We start from the raw sequence: 20,638 nt of genomic DNA on the forward strand, positions 1-20,638 counted from the left end.
AAAGCAGGAGAGAAAATTGTTGAGTGAACAAAAAAGACAGTTTTGCCTTAAGAAGAAGACATCACAACAAACAAATAAAAGAAATGTCAAGTGGTGAAGAAATACAAATGGGGTTATTCCAGTTATAACACTGTCAGAAAATGACAGATAAAACCTTTGTAATTTAAAAGAAATGTTAAGCAACCAATAAAACCTTTTGATATCTAGTGATCAGTATCAAATGCTGCCACAGTGATCATCAAGGTGGCAGAAGCAAATACTGGAAAAAACAAAACTGTAATAGTGCCTGAACTTTTCGGGATGTTTTATGTATTTTTAAAAGGTTAAAGCGAACCAATGTAACTTCTACTGAAGGTTGCTAACATAAGCCACAAAAAGCTACAGTACACCAAGCTTACTTGCTTATGTACTAAAACTTTTCGTTAGTAAGAGAAATATATTTTTCATTGAAAAGGTGCTTAGCCTTAGGTAAATGCCAAATACTCTTCTCCTGCAAACTCAACAAAGAGACAGAATGTCCGCTCTGTGCAATCATAATGCCAAAAGGCAGGAAAAAAGAGCATTAGTTACAACAGTCATACTAGTGTGCCGTCACATGGCAGCTTGTAACTTTTAAGGCAACAATCAGAGCATTAGATTTCTCTGTTTTATTGACACGAATCATTAACTATCTCATCTCAGATACAACACATGTCCAGCAAAGCGCAAAAAGAGTGAAAAGCTTTTGTCCTCGGCAAGGGTATACATTTAAACAGCATTATCCTTCACTAGCAGTGGGGGGAAACATGACATGAGACAGGATTATCCTCTAAAAGAAAACTCTCCCTACTACAGGCGCATGATGTGAATCAATGATAGGAGGACCAGGTTTCCAGGATACAATACTTGATACATTCTGTTATTATTTTTTTTCTTCTTCAGAGAGATGTGAGCTAGATAGATTCCTCCCACGCAGTCCAAATAAACAAATACAGAGAGGCAGAACCGGTGCCAACAGTTACAGTGATACAAGAACATTTGAAAAATAAAATGATTGCAAAGAAACAGAAATAAAAAAAAACATGAACTAAATACAAAGAAGCAGGAAAAAAAGTTAATAATTTTTGCAAATCCTCAAATCCCAAAGGTATTGTACCTCATTCCCCCTCCCTCCCTCCTTTTTTTTTTTTTGAATAGTATCATACAGCAAAAGACATTCAGAAGAGCAGACCGGAGTGATAGAAAACACTCATGCAAAGAAAGCCTTTTTCACACATAGTCACTAACACAGGAAAATCATCTCAAACAACAGCGCTGTCAACAGTCAGTGCCTTCAGGTCTTTTAGTGGATGTTGTTATTGTTGTTTGCTGTTTCTCTACAGACTTTTGATTTGCTACTGTACTTGATAAAAACAATATGACAGACGTCACCCATTAGGCTATCAAGTCTTCTGACTAGATTGACCCCCCACCTCTCTGTCTGTCCATGGGACCTGGGGATCCAACAGTTTATACCAACAGTTTTCGTTTTGAGGACCCCCATTGACCAAAAGAAAAGTTCAGCTGGGAGGGTTTCTGCAGAAGAACCGGAGCCACAGGAATGAGCTTAGGTTGATATTCCATCATATAAAAAAAAAGGCGTGATGTTTTTTTTTGGCATCTGTTCTTATTCTTTTAAATCTTATATATTAGTCTACTTTTACAATCATTTTCTATGCGGCAAACAATTAAAGAGTTTCATTCCAAAATAAAACACCTCTAACAAAAGGATGGCAGCTATTAAAATAAAGTCTAACTATTAAAGTTAGAAGTCATATTAAGACCTTTATTTACAAAACAGTTCTGTTTTTCTAACAATCATCTGTGAGTTTGTTATATTAACTGATAAATAAATTATTTCTATAACACATTTTGGAATGAAACCCTTCAATTTTAGGTTTTTTTCAGTCTCATGTATATGCACATTCAATCCACTTTGCATTCACTGTTGATGCAGTCTCTCAGTAAAAGTTATTTGATATTATAAATAGAATGGTCTTGCCATAGAGTCTTTTTCTTTCGCAGATATATTTTTGTATATAGGGAGATCTCTACACAGACAATATGTATTTATGTATGTAATCCATTTTCCGTAGTTACAGTTCTTCTGAGCGGATAACGTGGAACAATGTGACATTGTAGAGGACCTGGTGGCCATTGTTCCAGGCATAGAGGGCGCGATCACGCGGGTTGTAGTCCAGCATGGAGATATGTGAGTACTTATTCTGGAAGGCAATGTCAATGTACTCGTAAGTAGAGGAGTTGGTGGAGTAAGCGTAGTAAACCTTGGTGCCTCCTGAGTAGCCATTGGTGACGTAGAGCGTACCACAGATCATAAAAGACTCGCCGGCACTCCTTTTGGGGTGGTTGGTGGTCCAGCTCTTGATGATCTGCAGCGTGTTGGGGTTCAGCTTGCTGATGACAATGTTGCCGGCGTTCTGGTTAGTAGCATAGACAGCCCACAAGCCTCCCTCATCCACCATCAGGTCAATGTCGGAATGGCCGCCCCAGGCATAGTGATACGCATTATTGAAGCCGGCGTAGTCAAGCTGCCGGGACTTGCTGATTGAAGAAGTACGGAAGTCGAACTTGATAATGACGTGGCTCTGGAACTTGTTGAAGTAGATAGAGCCGTTGTAGACCACCTGACCTGTTCCTGACCACGGGTGGGGCAGCCGGTGGGACGTAAAGTTGTCCGACGTCATAAAGTCCTGCATCGACCTGTACTCCCGCACGAAGCGGTTGTTGTGATAACCATCCATGTACCAGACCTGAACATGATGACAAGAGGGAGAAAGAAGAATTAGGATTTAACACAGCAGTACTTCAGAGATAGAAACCTCTATCATCATCATTCGTCAGCATGCTATCAGAATCTTCTATGCAGATCACACACTGATTAAAACAAATCACATCATCAACAAGCATCCCAATTAAGTTAGTGCCGAGACTTCCTCCAGGAGCAGACAAAGCTGAGATCCGGGAGCTTCTGAATACAAACAGTCAGAATGACAGCCGCGGGGTGGCACGAGCTCCGCCCCGCGGGGATGAGGCCCGTCATTCCAGATAAAAGGCCTGTCTCAGCTGCTTCAGCCCACTTCCTGCTCGCCCCTGCGGTGGTGGGCAGAGAGCTCTTATTCCGGAGCTGCTAGAGGCTCAAACACTTCTTTAGTCTCAGTGGGGCTGATACACCTGAAGCCCTTTCCCTACCTGCTTCTATGTGCTGCTGTGATTGACTTAAAAAGTGATTCACATCAAGGAAGCAGGTCTCCAAGGGCCCTCCAAAAAACAACATAAGGAAACCGAGAGATAAAAAGAAATGGAGCAGACCTGTCTGCTCCCGTCAATTACACTCATTCTTATTTTTCTGCCCTTTGAAAACGCAGCACATCTTTCATGTGTTCTGTTCAAAATGTATTAGTTTCTACACAAAAAGTAGCCTTTACAGTATGCTAAATATAATCTTAGTCAGCAGTAAGCTTTGCCCTTGCTGCTGAGAATCTAAAATATACACATTATACAGCCTCTGTTGTCACGACGATTAGCCTTCAGGAAGCAAATTTACACAGCAACTGTAGTGTACTGTATGCTGAGGTTCCTCTCAAGTTTTTATCCCTTTTCCTCCCATGTGACATTGAGAGTTCTGTCTCGTATTAATGTGTCTCATAAAGCTGCTGCACAAAGAGCATGTTCATCCTTTAGTCGACAAATAAACTTTCTTTATTTCCAGCTCCCTCCCTTGCTTGCTTGTCCGCTGGGCAGCTTCCCGTTAAAACCATATAGATTTATCCTTGGCCTTTCATTTTAATGTGTTTTAGTAATGAAAGCAAACCCATTTATTGAGCCAACAGACGTCCACTCTGCAAAGGGAAATCAGATGCAATCAGCTGATAAAAGGACAGTGACCAATTAACCGACTGTTATTATATTTCACAGCGAGAGTTGACCTTCAAATACAGTACGATCAAGATCAACTCTTTCTTTAGATTTAGGAAAACTATTTGTGTAGCAGATCTTTAGGTACTTGTCTCTTGAACAAAGAGATAAGAGAGCATTAACAGTTTACAGACAGTGTGATTGCATTCATTTTCTTCCCCCAAAGTGTGCATGTTAAATACTTTGGGACTGCAACTAACATTTATTTTAATTAAAGACTAATCTGCCGATTATCACAATTTCCCAAACCCAGGATGACGTATTGAAATTGCTTGTGTTGTTTGACCAACAGTTTCAAACCCAATGAAATTCAGTTTGCTATCATACTGTAGACTAAGAAAATCATAAACTATTCACATTGGAGAAGGTGAAACCAGTTCATTTTTGCTTAAGAAATTACGTTTAAATGTTAAAAATCAACTCATCATTTAAGCTCTAAATTCCTGGTACTGTGTGTTTGTTTTTTTATGTGTGACACGGACAGTGAAAACAATGTAAGGATTATGAATTACATTGTTTTATGTGACGATTTCTAGATTAAAAATTATGATGACAGTGTGTAACGTAACACTGAAATGTGCTGGGAAGAAAAAAGTAAATATGTCCACTGCTTTCATTTGAGCAGGCACCAACTAAATTTAAATTAGGAGATGGAAAGCACAGCCAACTATGGAGGGTTACAGTACAGCAAACTGAGCTGCTATTTGGGGTTTTATGAAATTTAAAAGCTATGTAGAAACACAGGATAATATAATTCAAAATATCAACTGAAAAAAACTTATATATATACCTACAATCTGGTAATGTAATACTGCAATCTGAATATTACAGTATTGTAAAACTTGGAGGATCATATAACTAGTTTAAATGGCACTTAATGCATTGATTTTTTGGGGCCACTTGGAGCAATATTGGCAAATATCTCACCATAAAAAGTACATTCGCATTCATTTGGAATGATGTCTCTGGACACCTGATTAAAGTTCACTCTCCTTCTACCTGTAGCTCCTGAAAGAAATATTTGGCTCTTTAGCCTCTAAATGCTCCACTATGTTCCACTATATTTGGCTCTTTAGCCTCTAAATGCTCCACTATGTTCACCAGTTTTCTAACTTTGTCTGCTGTTCGGTGCAGGGTAGGTAGTGTGGCCCACAAAAAAACAGCACTATGAGCTGCTCCTTACAGCTGAGGGGAACTGTGAGCAACACATAGTTATTCGATCTACCACGAATGTAAAAATATTGATTGTGGCTTTAAGAATAAGACCAGTGCCAATACGATACCTAAGATTAAGTACAACAAAACTATTTTTGTACCTTATTAGGAAAAAAAAAAATTCTACAAAAGCTCTTTCATTTAGCAATTTATCAACTTTTCCTGAATAAAATAAAAGACTCAAATTGACACAATTATAATTTGAATCATAAAATGATCAAAGAATAACTACAAATCTGAGCAAGAATTTAATATCAGTTGATGGTAATGACAGTTTGTGCAACAGACACATTTTGATCTGAAACTATTGTGAATTCAATATCATATTCCCATCAATACTGTGTGACAGCCGTACATACCCGTGTATCTCCTTCAGGCGCCAGGGGGTCAGTCATCCAGGAGCCAAACCTGGATCCAGACGTCTTGATGGTGATGGGATCACTGATGCCCGTCAGTTTGCCACATGCTGCAAGGAAAGAAGCGAGATAGGAACATCTAGAGCACCACCCATTTGGGTATTTAGTCTAATTCAAAATGTATTGGTTCGGTTTCATTGCTTGAAATACAAATGGATGAGGGAGTTGATGTCCAGCTTGTTGCTGTGGGTCTGCCTTTCTCTTTGCGCAATGTACTGTGTAAGAGGTGCTTATTATTCAGTTCACGCATGCTAATGCCTGTTTTACTCTCTCTGTGTGGATGTGTGAGAAAGTGAGAGGAAGAGGGAATAGGAAAGGGAGAGCCTCTGTGTGCTGCTTGTAAGCCGCTGTAGTGTTAATTAGTGTTGATTGAGGTGTTAATGCGAATTTGACAAAACTATCACTGGGCTCTGTGGCCCTCGTGACTGAGAGCTGGCCAGACTAATGTATCCTCTCTGATGAGCACAGACAGAAAATGAGAGACGATTTTAGCCAAGAACAACACTTCTCAACACCGCTGCAGCGCACCCATTTATTTAGACACAGGCCATTTCTTCAGACGATGTTTCGGCAACACAAAGGTTAATTAGATGAGTCAATTTTATCTCATGAATGTAATGAGTCATTCTGAAATGCTAATTTAAATAGTGGGACTGTAACAATGGCTCATTTTAAGTTTTTATTAGCATCCTTCTCCGTGAAGTGTTGCATTCATTAACCCCTCACTCTAACACTCATCATACCTCTTTCTTTTTAACCCCTATCATCTCCCTCGCTCTCCATTGTTGTGAAATGTCATTTTAATTTGTCATACAATCCAGATTTGATTTTCCTTTCCTCCGCTAGCCTCGTTCAGCTATCTGCCTCGCTCCATCTTCTCATCTGGTCAAATTTCTTTCACTTACATAATGAAAATTGTGGGTTTGCATATGCGTTTGTGTGTCTCTATGTGCAACATATGTCGTGCCTGTGAGTATGTGTGGGCATCACACCTCAGAGGTGGCCGAGAGACAAACAAATGGTCACATGAGCAGCATCTACTATTGCCAGTGGGGGTTGAGTCCCTTACGTAACCCACAGTGGGATTAGAGGCCGTGGTAATACATTGGGCATTGATTTATTTATTTCTTTTCTCTAATCATGCCTCTATCTTTAGATGACACTACTATTACAGGGAGCCCGCTGATGGATCTGCATTCTGGAGATGCACACAGGGTCTAATCCCCTTTTGGCCTGAATTTGCCTGGGCCGAAGCAGAGGGGCAGAGCAAATGGAAAACCTAATGGGAACTGGAGCTGAAAAAACCACCATCAGCTTTTAGATGTGAGGATTTAGATATAGAATGAAATTTCAATTCCGGAGGAGTATTGATTTTGAAAGGATATTTTTAACACAGGTCTTATTTTTGTAGTTTTGGCTATAACTTGTATTGGTTATGATAACACTCTACTCACCAAGGTAATTGGTGAGATCTGGGAACGTTGCAATGATTAATTTGCTCATCATTTTTATCTTCAAATACACCTTAAAATGTCTCAGTTTGTCTGACCATGATGTCTAAAACCCAAAGAAAAGCATCAAGACCTCACTTCTGAGAAGCTGGAACCAGCAAACTTTTTTCTTTTAGCTTAATTTGCCAATTCATTTCCTGACAATCAGCTAATTGATTAATGGTAAAGTCATCACTCACTGCACAGACAAACTGTGCAAACAACTGTGGCAAGTATAATAGGTCAAAGTTGAACCAGGATGTCGATCTGTAAACTGTGGCGGATGTTTACAACTGACAGCTTGTTTCTCCGCCAAATAAGTTTGCTCAGCCAGCAGTTTTGTATTGCTCGTATTGCTGGATGGCCATTGTTGAGCTGATTAGTCACCACACCCACACAGTCTTGATGAAGCATAAATAGCTACAGCTGTTTTTTAAACTCACTATTAGCTTATTGAGCTATTAATTTAATTAAGGTTAGAGTAATATTCAAACCTGGCTTTAAAATGACAGCCAGAAAAAAAGTGAATAGACCAATTGTTCTTTAATAGAGATGAGGGACAGGGAAAACTCACAAAGAGACACAGTGAGGTTGTTTGTAAAGAGAGAAGTATTGATTCTGTGGCATGTGAACCTTGCTATAACATTATGCCCTGTAATTCTATTCTCTAGGAAATGAAAGGTGAGACCAATGGTTGCAGAGAAGGTAGCAGAAGGGTTTATGTGCTGGTATGACTTTCCTGCTCCATTCATCAGCATTTCGGTGTGAAGGAGCTGGATTTGCCTGAAGCTCCTTGTGCCTCCACATTGCTGGGGCACGACACATGGTGATTTATTTATTTGATTATTGCCCAGCAAGCTGGCATGTCCCCTTGATCGATGGCCATTGTGTCCCAGCAGCCGCCGGGCTGTTAGTCTCTCCGGCACAAAGCAGCTTGAAGGACAGCTCTGCGGGGACCCTAGTTACTCTCTCTCACTTTTCCCGCTAGCCTTCACTTTATCACTTTTTCTCCTTCCCCCTTACCACCTTCTATCAATTTCTCCCATCACTCTATCTATTACTCAATACTCAAATTTCTCCTGCCCTCTCTATTTTACTCTTTCCCCTCCCCCTGTTGTTGATCTGCTGATGCAAATTTGGCAAGTGACCTTCACAAGTTTAATCTCAATAACGGGAGTGTGCTGGGGTGTATTTGTGTGCACTATGCTTGAGTGCCTCTGCGTTCGTGTGAAGATGAAAGGAGTAGCCACCCTCTGTTCTGCCTGAGCCAGTCCCTCGCTGGCTGACCTCGCCTTTATCTGGTCTGATCTCGCACAGACCGGAGTAACTCCTGCAGTTCCCTGCTTTCCTAATTCTGACCGCTGATGTGAGGAGCGGCATGTGCATTGAACTAAAAGTGAAAACACGGCCAAGACTCCTGCTCCAGTATGGAAGGTGAAAGCAGAGGTAGTCAGTAAAAACCTGTATGCACCGATAAAGAAAACTACAGACAGAAGAAGGAACCGGGGAGCTGAGATTGATTGTCTACTTTTGTACTCTATATATTCAATTCAAATCCAATCACTGTGTCTGGACTAGCTTTTCAAAAAGAACAGTAAGCATTGTAACCAAAAGCTTTTCTTTCTGTTATCTTGCGCTGTTAATAATTTGAAACAGGGACACAATATTCCCGAGATGTGCGGCATGTAAGTGTCTTTGCTCTTGTATCTTAGTCACTGTGGTGTGGGTGTGCATCTATTAGCACTGTGGTCTGTGACAGAGGTGTGAAGAGACTGAGACAGGGGCTAAAAGCAAAGATAAGACTGTGATAGGAACTTGCAAGCTGAGAACGCTGTCAATGGCTCTCTTCCTCTGTATGCTATACATTGGTGTGTTAGTGTGTGTACCTGTTGAGCCATATTTAACGCCTAATCATGCATTTCATCACAGGAAGCCAGCTTTGTGGGATGCTACCATGGATTCCTGCAGAATTCTAAAACTTAAAAGGTGGGCCGTATAGGAATCCCACTTATGATTATTTTCATCATCGATTCATCTTTCGACTAATTATTTGTTCTATAAATTCTCATAAAATAGTGAAAATAATCTTCAAATAGCTTGTTTTGTCTGATAAACAGCGCAAAACCCCAGTCAATTTACAATCACATAAAACAGAGAAAAGCAGCACATCCTCAAATTTAAAGGGCGACAACCCTGAAAATATTTTGCCTTTTGATTTATAAATTACTTGAATGATTTAATCAATTGTGAAACAGGTTTTTTTGTAAATCGACCAATGGTTTTAGCACTAGTGCTTTGTTTGTTTGTAGGAAAAAATACAGAAGATGTTTAACTCCAGTTCTATGAGTGCATGCATAGCCCTCTAATAAACTTCTTAATTGGTTTATCTCAACAATAAGAGTATACCAATGGCAAAGTCAGTTAAAGGGCAAGCACGTTCAAAATGAAAACCATAAAGTGTAAATGACAAGTGTGTTATAAGACTGTAATATGCATTTGACTTGTAGAGTATCGCAACAACACATAATGTTCCTGTGATGTTCTGAATCATGTGAATATGCCTGAGGATCTCTTTCTGGTCAGTCACAACATACTGTACGTCAGTGGGAGTGTTTGTGCATGCATGTGTTTGAAGCAAAGTGTGTGCCAACAACTTTCTGTGCCTACCTAATTTTTGCATGCATGCTCGGAGTCTCTCCTCAAGATTTGACACTCTGTTGTGGAGCTCCTCGTAGTCATAGGCCCCCATCTCCTCCTGAAGTTCGTTTAGAACTGACGTCAGATTCTGGACCTCCTCCTTAAACTGCAATACCAATTTGGCATCGGCTTTGTACTCCTCCAACACTGGTATCAACGGTCTAAGCTCCTCCATTTTCGCTTTTATGGCCTGAAAGGATTAGAATAAGCTCGGTTGAGTGTCATGCGCGACAAAAGGAGACTGTCCATAAAAGAAAAAGAAAAGGGGAAAAAAAACAAAACACCTGTCTGAACCTGACTACTCTGACTCTAGCCTGCCTCTCCACTGACATGATGACCCCCCGTTTGTGTCCATGTTCAGTGTTTGTGTGTGAACAGCTGTGTTTTTTGTCTGTGCAGGTGTGTGTCTGAGCAAACAAACCCGGAGCAATATTCTCCACCCGCTGGACGAGCAGAGCAGGTGGCTCCGTCCCCCGGCAGTGACCAGCCGTTAAAAAGCAAGCCCTCGGTACACCGACAACAATTGGGAAAGCTCTTTATTGGTCATCATCGTTTAAAATGCAACATCGTATTAAGGGTTACATGCTTTTACATGTCACACACAACAAAGTGTCTCGAATTTTACGTCTATAGTTTTACGTATAGATTTGTTTAGTAACCAAATATGCATAGACAAAAGCCAAAAGAAAATAAAATGAATAACAGCAATTGATAATAATAATAATAATAATAATAATAATAATAATAATAATAAATGTATTTACGTTTGAAAAAAGCTTTTAGATGGAAAACTCTGACAGCAGTAACATGCAGGAAGAGATCAGTGGTGGGTTGGTTTGGGAGAGGGGTGGGGTTTCTTAGTCTTAATGGTGCTAAAGGTAAAATAACTGTTTGACGCCCAAATGCTCTCAGTACTGTGGCCCAGTTCAGGGGAATCTGGAATTGACCTGCCTCTTCTTCCCTGTGGCTCTCTTTACATGTCTTAAAGTTAGCCCTGCAAGCAAGAAAATGACAAACTGTTGACAGGGGCTAGAGCTTGCTAACCTATCTAACAGATACACAAACAAATGCACACACACTTAGTATATATGCACTTAAGACATGTTACAGAAAATTGCACACATGCACCGAACGGGGAGTTGGATGCATGGGGTTTGTGAGCATGCACGGGTGATGGGATCACACAACTGTGCTGGTGCAGGTAAGATGAAACAAGCAATGAAGCTGCTTTTGATTCACAGTGCTGAAGATAAGAATACTAACTGAAGCAATGCATTTGTGGAACTAGCTGAAAATAGGGCTAGCTATCGAACCTCAAAATTATTTTGGTGCCATCTGACCAGCAAAAACTTTGAAGTACTTAAAGGTGGCATCAAATGTCAAATTTATAATATTGTTTTCTTATCCTTTGATTGTGGAAGTTCTTGTATGGCTGCTTGTGTTTAGACAACATTTAGCATTTGTTAAATGGAGATCTGGAACAATTTAAGTCAATTAAACGATTAGCAAAGTAACTGACAACTACTTTGGATAATTGGTTAATCATTTAAGTCACTTTTCAATCAAAAATGCTCATAATTCCTCAATCCCAGCTTCTTAATTGTGGAAATTTGCTGCTTTTCTGATGTGAATGTTCACTATTTTCTCACTATTCGTCAATGAACTGAGAGTCATTTACATATGAATTGATAGTGTTAATAATTGTTATTTGCAGTCTTAGATAAAAAATTATAAGAAAATGATCATTTTGGTATAGAAATAAATATATCAGCACTAGTTTCAAAACATTTCAAATGATACCCTATCATACCTGCAAGATATTTATTCAACATAGCTTTCTTTATTTTGATTGGACAGTAAACCCTTTAGGAAAAAGGGTTTAGTGTCTGCTCTTTAATCAGATTAGATTAAAGATCTGTGTCCCATGTGCAGATAGCTTGGTGTTCATTCTGCCACTCATCGTGATCAACATAAAATGCTTTATCAAATCTCCTTATTTCCGAATTGATTTAGGATTCTATCACATGGTTTTAGAAAGGGAGCTTATGTGAAATAGGGAAATGAATTCTTGCAGTTTATGTATCCAATTATTCTGCCTGTTTGATTATGCATGCAGTATGGATTTCTGGGTATGTGGTTAGTTGTTTTTGGCAAAAACATCTCCACAGTGGGAACACACAAACACAAAATGGGTAAGGCTGTATCATGTATCATGGGCTACAGAGCAGCTGTGATAGAATGGCAGTTGGGTCAATGGCTCGAGAACTGGTTCCATACCTTGTATTGCTTGGCGATGTTCTGCTTGTGGTTCTCCTCCACCTGCCTGAACTTGGTCTCCAGGCCGCGGAGCTGGACCTCCATCTTCTCCACGTACTGCAGGTCCCTCTGGGTTCGCTGGTCCAGCACCTGGATGGACTGGGTCATGTTCTGGACCTAAGGGGACATATGGGCACAATGGACTAAATAATGAAATACATCTCTATTTCTAATGGTCTAATTAGAGCAATGAGCACAAGAAAACGCAACAGACTTTCAATATGTTGCTTTGGCTTGGCTCTCCTCTTGCAGTGATTCACAAACTCTGACATCAGGCCAACTAGTCAGGGGCCTCAGACACATGGTGGAAGTGTAGAATACATACTGTTAAGACATTTGTTTTCTCCAAAACTGTTTTGCTCCAGAAACTCCATAAACCTGGCACATTATCTATTCATTCATTAGAGATCTGTTGATGTCTGTATTTTTTGCCAGTTTATGTGAATCAGTGAGCAACTCCAGATTATTTGGTGGTTATCTCCATCTCTGGATAGAAGGTATTTGGTCATAAAATGTGCTTAAATGTTCCGTTTGTGACCGGTCTATTGGTATTGAGCCAGGTTGCATCATTAGACGTGTTGCTTTGGATGTGTGCAGTAGAATAGAAACTCACATTGAGTGAGTATATAGCTGCCTCCCATGATGCCTGTTGGGTTTCCAGGGAGCTCATTAGAGCATGATTCTTATTCTTGTCCAACGGGCAGAGAGGTGATTGGAAGACCACAAACATGGGTAAGTCTATGTGTGTGTGTGTGTGTGTGTGCACTTTCTGTGTTAAGTACTGTAGGTAAAAGCAGTAAAGGTGGTCACTGTGGGCATTGAATGACTTTGACTGTTCGGGTCATCATGTGTTGCTGAGGAGTTAAGCGGTAATTACCTTCTCTAACAGCTGCCTCAGTTGTTTGGTGCGGGCGTCCCGTGAACACATGGACTGCTGGGGCGCCACCACAGTGCAGACACACCTTCCCTCACTATCCTGGGCTGAACTGTACACCTGCCACGATTCCTCTGGGTTTGCTGGCAACACCTGAGGATGAAGGAGTGGATAACGAGAGAAAAAGGGCAGTTGAACAGCAGTGCTGGAGGAGAGCGGAGCAAGGAAAAACATCTCAGACAAAAACAGAAAGACACAGAAGGTGGACATGTTACCATAAAAACACCTCCTTGTGGGACATGATGAAGGAGGACACTTTGCTTCTAAGTGTATTGTGCATGCTTGATGCTAACGCTGTATTGAATTCATTACCACCACAAACCACCAGGCTCCACCCGTTTTGCAGCATCAGAGAGGATGTCTTACAGGCACACAAAGGGAATATGCAGCCAATGAAGACAGCTGAAGCTACTGGCATTATCCAGTGGGTTGGGTGTGTGAACATTGTAAAAGTGTGTAAAGTGTGACGTGTATGACGTCAGAAAGAGGGTTTTTTTCCCCCCCCAAGAAAGCCAACTCCAGTTACTAACCTGCTGATCAGATAGAACTGAGAGTGACTTTGAGAAAAAGATATTCATCATCACTGCATCAGCAGTAAAAAAAAAAAAAAAACACTGCTGATTTATTCAATTAGTGAGGAGTGTCCAAAAAATCCAAAAAGAGCAGTCACAGCAACTGTCAGTCTGCTGCTTTCTGTGCTGACAAGACAAAGAAAATCACTATCAAGCAGCTGTCTTGTGCGCTCAGTCTGTACTATTATAGATCACAAAATAAACAAGTGACATAAAAATGCTCGAATCTCCTCAAACCCATTAAATAATCATATCTCATTCAAAATGACTGATTCAATATCAGCTCACTGCATCCTCTGCTTTTACTATTTATTTATTTATTTGCCTTCAACATCCTTTGTTCTGGATTTCAGTGCAAACATCCACTTGACAGAGCGCTCACAATGTTAATCCTCGCAACATAACCAGCTCCGAATCTGCCAGGAGCCCGACAGAGAAACAAAGAAACGCTTCATCTTGACTCTATAACGGTATCTCGGCTTTGAGCGCCTCTCTCATTCACACGGACGGTGAAAGGAAGAATGAGGACTCCCGCTGTTTCAGAGGGGGCACAAAAAAAAAAAAAAAATACAGAGAAAAGATTGCCTTGAAATTTGTCATGCCAATCACCTAATTTGCCACCATGGATCTCTTATTTACATCAATACGAGAAGAAAAGAACCAACCGATAACTTTCCACTTAGTGCAGGCTACTCATATCGGCAGCCCTCGGCAGCTGGAGCAACATCAGAACGCAGGAGGAAGGTATCTATAATGCCTCTCCAAGTATTTTTTTTTTTACTTTTGCATGCGCCTTGCAAGCGCATCACGTTGCCGGAATTTCTCCTCTTAATTATGAACCATAAGTGTACATGTGTTGCTGATCTTTTGACTGTGATTTAACTGCAAACAGTCGATTCATTCATGCATTCAGAGAGAAAGCCAACCAGCCGCAGGAAATATGCGAAAACTTGCGCACTTACTCCGGTGCTCCGGTCTGGGTACCCTCCCTGCGCCGCCGTGAGCTTGGTAGTATTGAGCCCCACCAGAGAGGGGAGGGTCTGCGACATCCAGTTGGTGATCATCGCCATGGTGCTGAGCACGACGCCGATCTTCAGCAAAGGCACCGACATCTTTGCGCGTTGCTCCGGACTTTATTTAAGCCGTCTTCATTCTACAGACTCCGGTGAGAAACAAGGGAGGCGAGTCATGTTGCCCAGAGAAGCTTGCTGTTTCACCCGGGACTCCGGCTCGGCTTCTCTTTTTTTGGACATCTCCAACGAAGCACTGGCGGCGAACGAGTCGGACGCGAGAGAGAGAGAAGACGACCGAAACGGGACGGAGATTTAAAAAAGAAAAAAACCTGCAACACTTGATCCAGTGGAGGAGGAAGATGAGGAGGAACAACCGAGAGCGGCTGCTGGAAAACGTCCTGTGGATAGCTCCTCTCCCTGCGTTGTCCCGCACACTGCTGCCTCTCCGGTGCACCGTTACTATTTCGTTCACGCCCGACGGTCCGCCTCCTGCCTTGGTGCGCTCTGTGATTAAGTGCCACTGACTGCACACACAGGCTGCTCCAAATGGATGAGAGGAGGAAGGAGGAGGTACTACGGATCTATCTATATCGCCAGACGCAATGATGTCAGCCAGGTTGGGGTCCGTTCGTGGTAAAATCTGGGATTGCGCCTGATTCAGCCCATAGCTGCCCGACACTAGGCTGCCCCCAGAGGGAATGACAATGAGCAGTGCGGCTGAGGTCGGCTGACACTGATGCTGAGGGATTATTTAAAACGGACAGTGACATTTCTTTCTCCACTGCCCCAAAAGGACAGGAGTCTCATTCATAGTGGACCGTGCATGGTAAAGCTGGCCTTTCATTTAACTATTCACAACCAGTGTAATGTATGGCTACACAGCCCACATGTCAGAACGAACACACTTTAGTAGAATGTCGCATTTCAGTGAGAGTGGGGCCCTAAGGACTCCGAATATGTTTTTTTTTATTATTGGGGGGCTGCTGGAAGCCTTGAGCTCTAACAGAGGATGCGCTTTCAATTCGTGGGACTCTGGCGCCATCGTGTAGCTGATTTTGGCGTTGCTGCAATCCAAATCGAAGGGCTTTTAATATGCATGGAAGCAGCACAAAACATTTAAAAATATATATTTTTTTAAATCTAGAAAAAAAATGCTCAGTGTTAAAAAAAACAACTCTTCAATTTCTATTGCCTTTACATGATTAAATTCCATGTTTATGCACTGGATATTTCCATATTCGACACAAAAACAGTGTGGGTGCATTAGCAACTGCAGTTAAATTATGCCTATTTTTGTTTAAATCTCTCAGGCTCTGGACAAATGTATTATTTGTCATGCCTAAGTCATTCACGGGCTTACAGGCCAATGCTGCAGCCTATGGGCTAAATTGCAGCACTGCATGATACATGAGCTCCCTAGAATAGCAAGAGTGGCTCTATGTCCACAGCTATTTCTGTCAGCTCCATAATGCATTTCTCTGGTAAACTGAAAGATGGAAGTGAGTGAAGTTTGCACTCAATGCCCCTCCATATTTCTCCTATTTTTTCCCCTACCACTTTTTTGTCTCTCATATCTCCCCCTCTTCTTTATGACCTTTGAAGTGAGAGCTCACAGGAGTGATGGCTCCACAGATTACTGCGAGAGTGTGGGCAGGGGTCAGCTCACCGCTGTGCACTTGCTGTCCACAGTTCAGTCTATAGTCTCGTGTAATATGGTGCAGTTCAGTGCAGCACAGCGGTCTCTAATGACACAGCTTTCAAATGGATACAGTTAGTGCTCTAAGCTTCACAGGTGGAATCCAATCCCATTTGGTTTCAATAGAGGTGAAACAAATGATCAAAAGTCAGTCTCATATAAAGCTCTCAGTATTTAATCCACCAGCCTGAGGAACTCCACAGGTGCACTGATAAAAGACGATTGACTCAGTGAAAAAATCAATTAGTCAATCAGTCAGACAATTTAAGTGATTTATTGTAACTGTGTAAATTAAAACCACAGTGTTGCATTAGCCTTGCACTAGAACACTTAATGGAGAAGGATTGATGTATAATTCTGTATACAAGATCTCAAATGTGCAAAACACTTGCACAATAATCAGTTATGAAGTCTGATATAATAACCCTGCAGAAATAAGATGTGTAAGAGAGGTTTCTATCAAATTACTATTATTTGAGAATGTAGCCTGTGGTGTTTCTAGATGTATAATATTGTAGCTATTCAAGTTATTTTCACTTTATAATATAGGACACACATTCTGATTAAGAGTGGGTGAAAGGTGTAGATGTGCCTGGAGGGACAAACAAGCAGGCACCTCTGACAATAACGCAATATAATAATAATCATAAAAACACAACAAAGAGCAGCCTCAGAAATGACCAAAAAAAATAAGAAACTCAACATAAAAAGCTTCATGGAAGCAGTATATCAGGCTGGGCTATTGCACTGTACTGCATTACAGCGAACAGGTGTTTAGATTGTAGGAGAACCACATTGACGCACTCAGTATCCAATGTAGTAAATGCTCATGAAGTAGTGAAAAATCCCATTTGCAGCCTGAGAGTGAATTACAAAATGCACCGTACCTCCACCTACTCCTCTTCTGCTCGCTTTCTCTCTCTCCCCACCCTTGCTTCGTCACTCAACCAACCATACTGAATAATAAATAGCTTCAACCCCAGCTGCCAATCACACCATGCATATTGCAATTCAGCTCAACTCCATCTTCAGTTTCTCACATAATACCAGATAGATTTTTTGGGGTGGGGGTTTATACATTAAAAACCCCTAACTGTTTCAAAATGTTCCCCTGCTGTGGACGTGTGGGCAAAGTAGAATTTGTCTTTTCATGTGAATTAGATGATTTTTAATGTAAGAATTCACACATTCATTAAAAGAAATTTAAATTGTCCATGCATACAAATCTAAAGCCTGATCACATGCGTGTGTTTTACAGTAATTATTTGCATGATGGTTGTTTGTAGCTGTAACAAGCTATGGTATGTAGGTTGCCTGGTGTCAAAGGGGCGGCTATAGCAGTGCCATCTGTTCCGTCAGGTGTCTGTGAGATGCTTTAGGATGTGGGCCTGAAGCCATGGGGGAGCCACTAGGTGAGGAACAGATGCCGCTCTGGCTGCTTACTATTCTTCTCTGTGTGAATGCCAGGCAGTAGCCAAATCCTTCAGCGGAGGGGATAGAGAGGTGAATAAATGAGGGCGGGATGGAAGAGTAGAGTGAGCTACTAATCAGGTGTCTCCCTGCTCTCTCTCCAGATGTTAAGAAAATATGCGCCACACTGTCTGAAACTGCGTGAGACTTTTGAAGCAAGGTAGTTAATGCGGTCATTAAGGGAGCGTCATTGTCCAGCATCAAAGGTCGAGGCCATGCTGCCTGGATGGCCTTTTTTTCTCCTCACGGGTAGCGTGGCATTAAAAGACTCTCCATCTTTCTCTCTCTAGATACACCTCTCACTTTTTATATCTGAGATGTGGAGAGGCCTCTCCTCCCTACAGTGAAATGTACTGTAGGTTTCTATAGCAGGGGCAGTATAAATAGAGCCTGTCAGTGTATCTTGTGTTTCTGTTCTCCTGGAAGCGAGCAGACAGGCAAGGCTGTGGACTAATATCGACTTACCTTCAAACGGATGACACACACACTCTCAGGCCATCAGAGAAAAGACTGTCACTGTTAACGCTGGGCCCTGACCTGCGCCGCGCAGGACCCCAAACTGACTTGTCATGAAACCCAAAGTGAAACACGTTCCCTTTCCCTCCCTCCTCAGACTGATGGCTTCCATCAATCAGTGCAAATAGCCCCATTGTTCCATTGTGTCAGCATTTTTTCGCGCACTGCTGCTGCACTGCATGTCCAGTTCAGATTATAGCCTGCACATTTGATGCTCTGGTGTAGGGAGCTAAACATTGTAATAACTGTATGTGTGTAAGGTTACAGCTTGGATCAAATTACAAATCAAATTCCATGTGAATGTCAAAAGCAAGCTGTTGCTCCATGAATAAAAAACGCCCCGCTCACAGCACACTGACATTTCTCATAAATTTGCGGAAATCAATTGCTGGCTTTTTTCTGCCAAAGCGATATTACATCAATATTGTTCTAACACATTGGTTATCAGGGCCAGCAGGGTTCGCAGCAACCTACTTCCAACACATTTTATTGAGTTTGTCACTCAGAGTGGAGTATATTATAGATACACTGGGAACAGAGATTAATTTATTGATAGTACCTCAGCACATTTAAAAAAAAAATGTCCTGTAGTCTCCAATTACCAACCACAATTGGATTCACACGACAGCGAAGCTCATGAAATATGACTCTCTGCTCAAGCAAGGGCAATTAAACCATCAAATTCTTCAATCCAGTGGTGGCAGGGCCTGGGAAGAAATACATTCACTTCCTCACTCTCTCCCCCCGCTCTGATACTGTTTGTAGGGATTTATAATGGCAACAGTTTAATGCAACACTAACTATTATATCTATTGCTGCAAATGGCCTTTTAGAGAGCAGGAAATAATTACTAGTTCCACTAAAGAATCACAAGGATGCATTTTATTGACCAGTAATTTTGTTTACCACTCCTGAGCTGGGTGGCTTTAAAGCTGTTGGACTAAATGTTCTTTTCCCCTCACACAGTCAAATAGTAAGTCACACTGTGGTCATTGAGCATGCTCAAAACACCTTCTTTGAGACACTGCATTTGATTGTGGAGCCATGATTTAAGAGCACAATACAACAATGGCCTTTTTTGTTTGGTTTTTTAGAGAAAGCTACAGGCAACATATTGCATTAGAATAACGGTGCAGTGAATTAATCTGACCATTTGCTAATGAGGAAATTGACAGATCATCCAATATATCCCCTTACATCTGGCCCCTTTGCGGTGGAGACGCTGAACAGGGCTCTCTGCTGGATCTATCCGCGCCCGTCAAGCACAATGTATTCACATCATGTAATCCCACCCGTTAATCTGTTTAAGCGGGGTAGAGGGCTAATTCACCGGGGCTCTTTATGCGAGGTAACCGGGTAATCTCTCAGCGGAATCTGATGCCAATTAACAGGCTGGTTCTAGCTTCTCCTTTTTTTAAAATACAAGAGGTGGAAAATGGCGTTAAACAAAAAGGGAAGAAGACACACACACACACAAAAAAAGACAAAAAAAAAAAAACCTACTTGGGTGAGTTCTGTGCCCATGAAGATGAGGAGAATCAGAGTCAGGAGCTTGCTCGCAGGCTGCATCTCTTGCCTCCGGTGTGTGTGGACCAGCGGTCTCACATGCAGATCGAGTCCCTTTGCGTCCCCCCGCACAGCAGTCCTTTCCTCCCCGGCTCTCTTCGCTGGATCCTTTTTTTAAAAATTATTATTATTACTATTTGATCCCTCAGCAACCCAGCAGCGGAAAGATCTGTTTCACGGAATCGTCTCTGTGCATATTCAGTTCATATCGGGAGGCTATATCTTCGCTGCCTCTCCCCTTCGGTCTCCGTGGCCGCACTTATTTATCGTTGCGACGGACTGTGCTCAACATCGGGCTACAGACGCGCAAACACTGTCGTATTACCCGGCTATAAAACCTTCACTCTGATATTGCCAAAAGTTTACCTCCCTGCCTCAAGCTGCCGTATTAAGCTCTCGATGAAAAAAATGAGAGTGACGGCGCTGTACATGGTGCTGAAAACGGAAGTTGCATCGCCGGGAGAGGGAGATTTAAATTGGCAAGAATACAGGAGGGAGAACGCCTTCCCAACATGATTTGCTGTGAGTCTGTAAGGGGGGAAAAAATGCTGCCTCAACTTAAATTTTGCGTTAGTTTCGATTTGTTTGTTTTTTTTAATTTAAAACAACTGATTCCACAAAACAATTTAATAATAAATAATAACCTTGTTTACTTTGAGAGGCTTATGAGCTGAATGCACTGCAACTTAAGGAAACGCGTGCAAATAGACAAGCAGATTAGCATTTAGAGAAAGAAAGAAAGAAAGAAAGAAAGAAAGAAAGAAAGAAAGAAAAGTCTTGTTC

At 41.5% G+C, this 20,638-nt stretch overlaps 1 protein-coding gene across 3 annotated transcripts; it reads right to left on the minus strand.

Annotated features, from left to right (window-relative positions):
* Positions 1-632: 632 nt before the first annotated feature.
* Positions 633-20,308, minus strand: olfm1b (olfactomedin 1b). 3 transcript variants are annotated; one of them, XM_035668140.1, is made up of 6 exons: positions 19,793-20,308; positions 12,966-13,115; positions 12,050-12,205; positions 9,743-9,962; positions 5,529-5,635; positions 633-2,789 (listed from the first exon to the last, which is right to left on the minus strand). In XM_035668140.1, exons 1-6 carry the CDS (start codon positions 19,856-19,858, stop codon positions 2,115-2,117), a joined length of 1,374 nt encoding a protein of 457 aa, XP_035524033.1. In that variant the 5' UTR covers positions 19,859-20,308; the 3' UTR covers positions 633-2,114. The 3 variants fall into 3 exon arrangements, with proteins under 3 accessions (XP_035524033.1, XP_035524035.1, XP_035524034.1); XM_035668142.1 differs by lacking the exon at positions 19,793-20,308 and adding an exon at positions 14,557-15,126; XM_035668141.1 differs by lacking the exons at positions 633-2,789; positions 5,529-5,635; positions 9,743-9,962 and adding an exon at positions 10,291-10,766 and having other exon boundaries at positions 19,793-20,298.
* Positions 20,309-20,638: the final 330 nt, after the last annotated feature.

This window comes from Morone saxatilis, unplaced genomic scaffold (genome assembly GCF_004916995.1).
Source record: "Morone saxatilis isolate NCDOM2014 unplaced genomic scaffold, NCSU_SB_2.0 Contig21, whole genome shotgun sequence".
Classification (NCBI taxonomy): Eukaryota; Metazoa; Chordata; class Actinopteri; family Moronidae; genus Morone; species Morone saxatilis.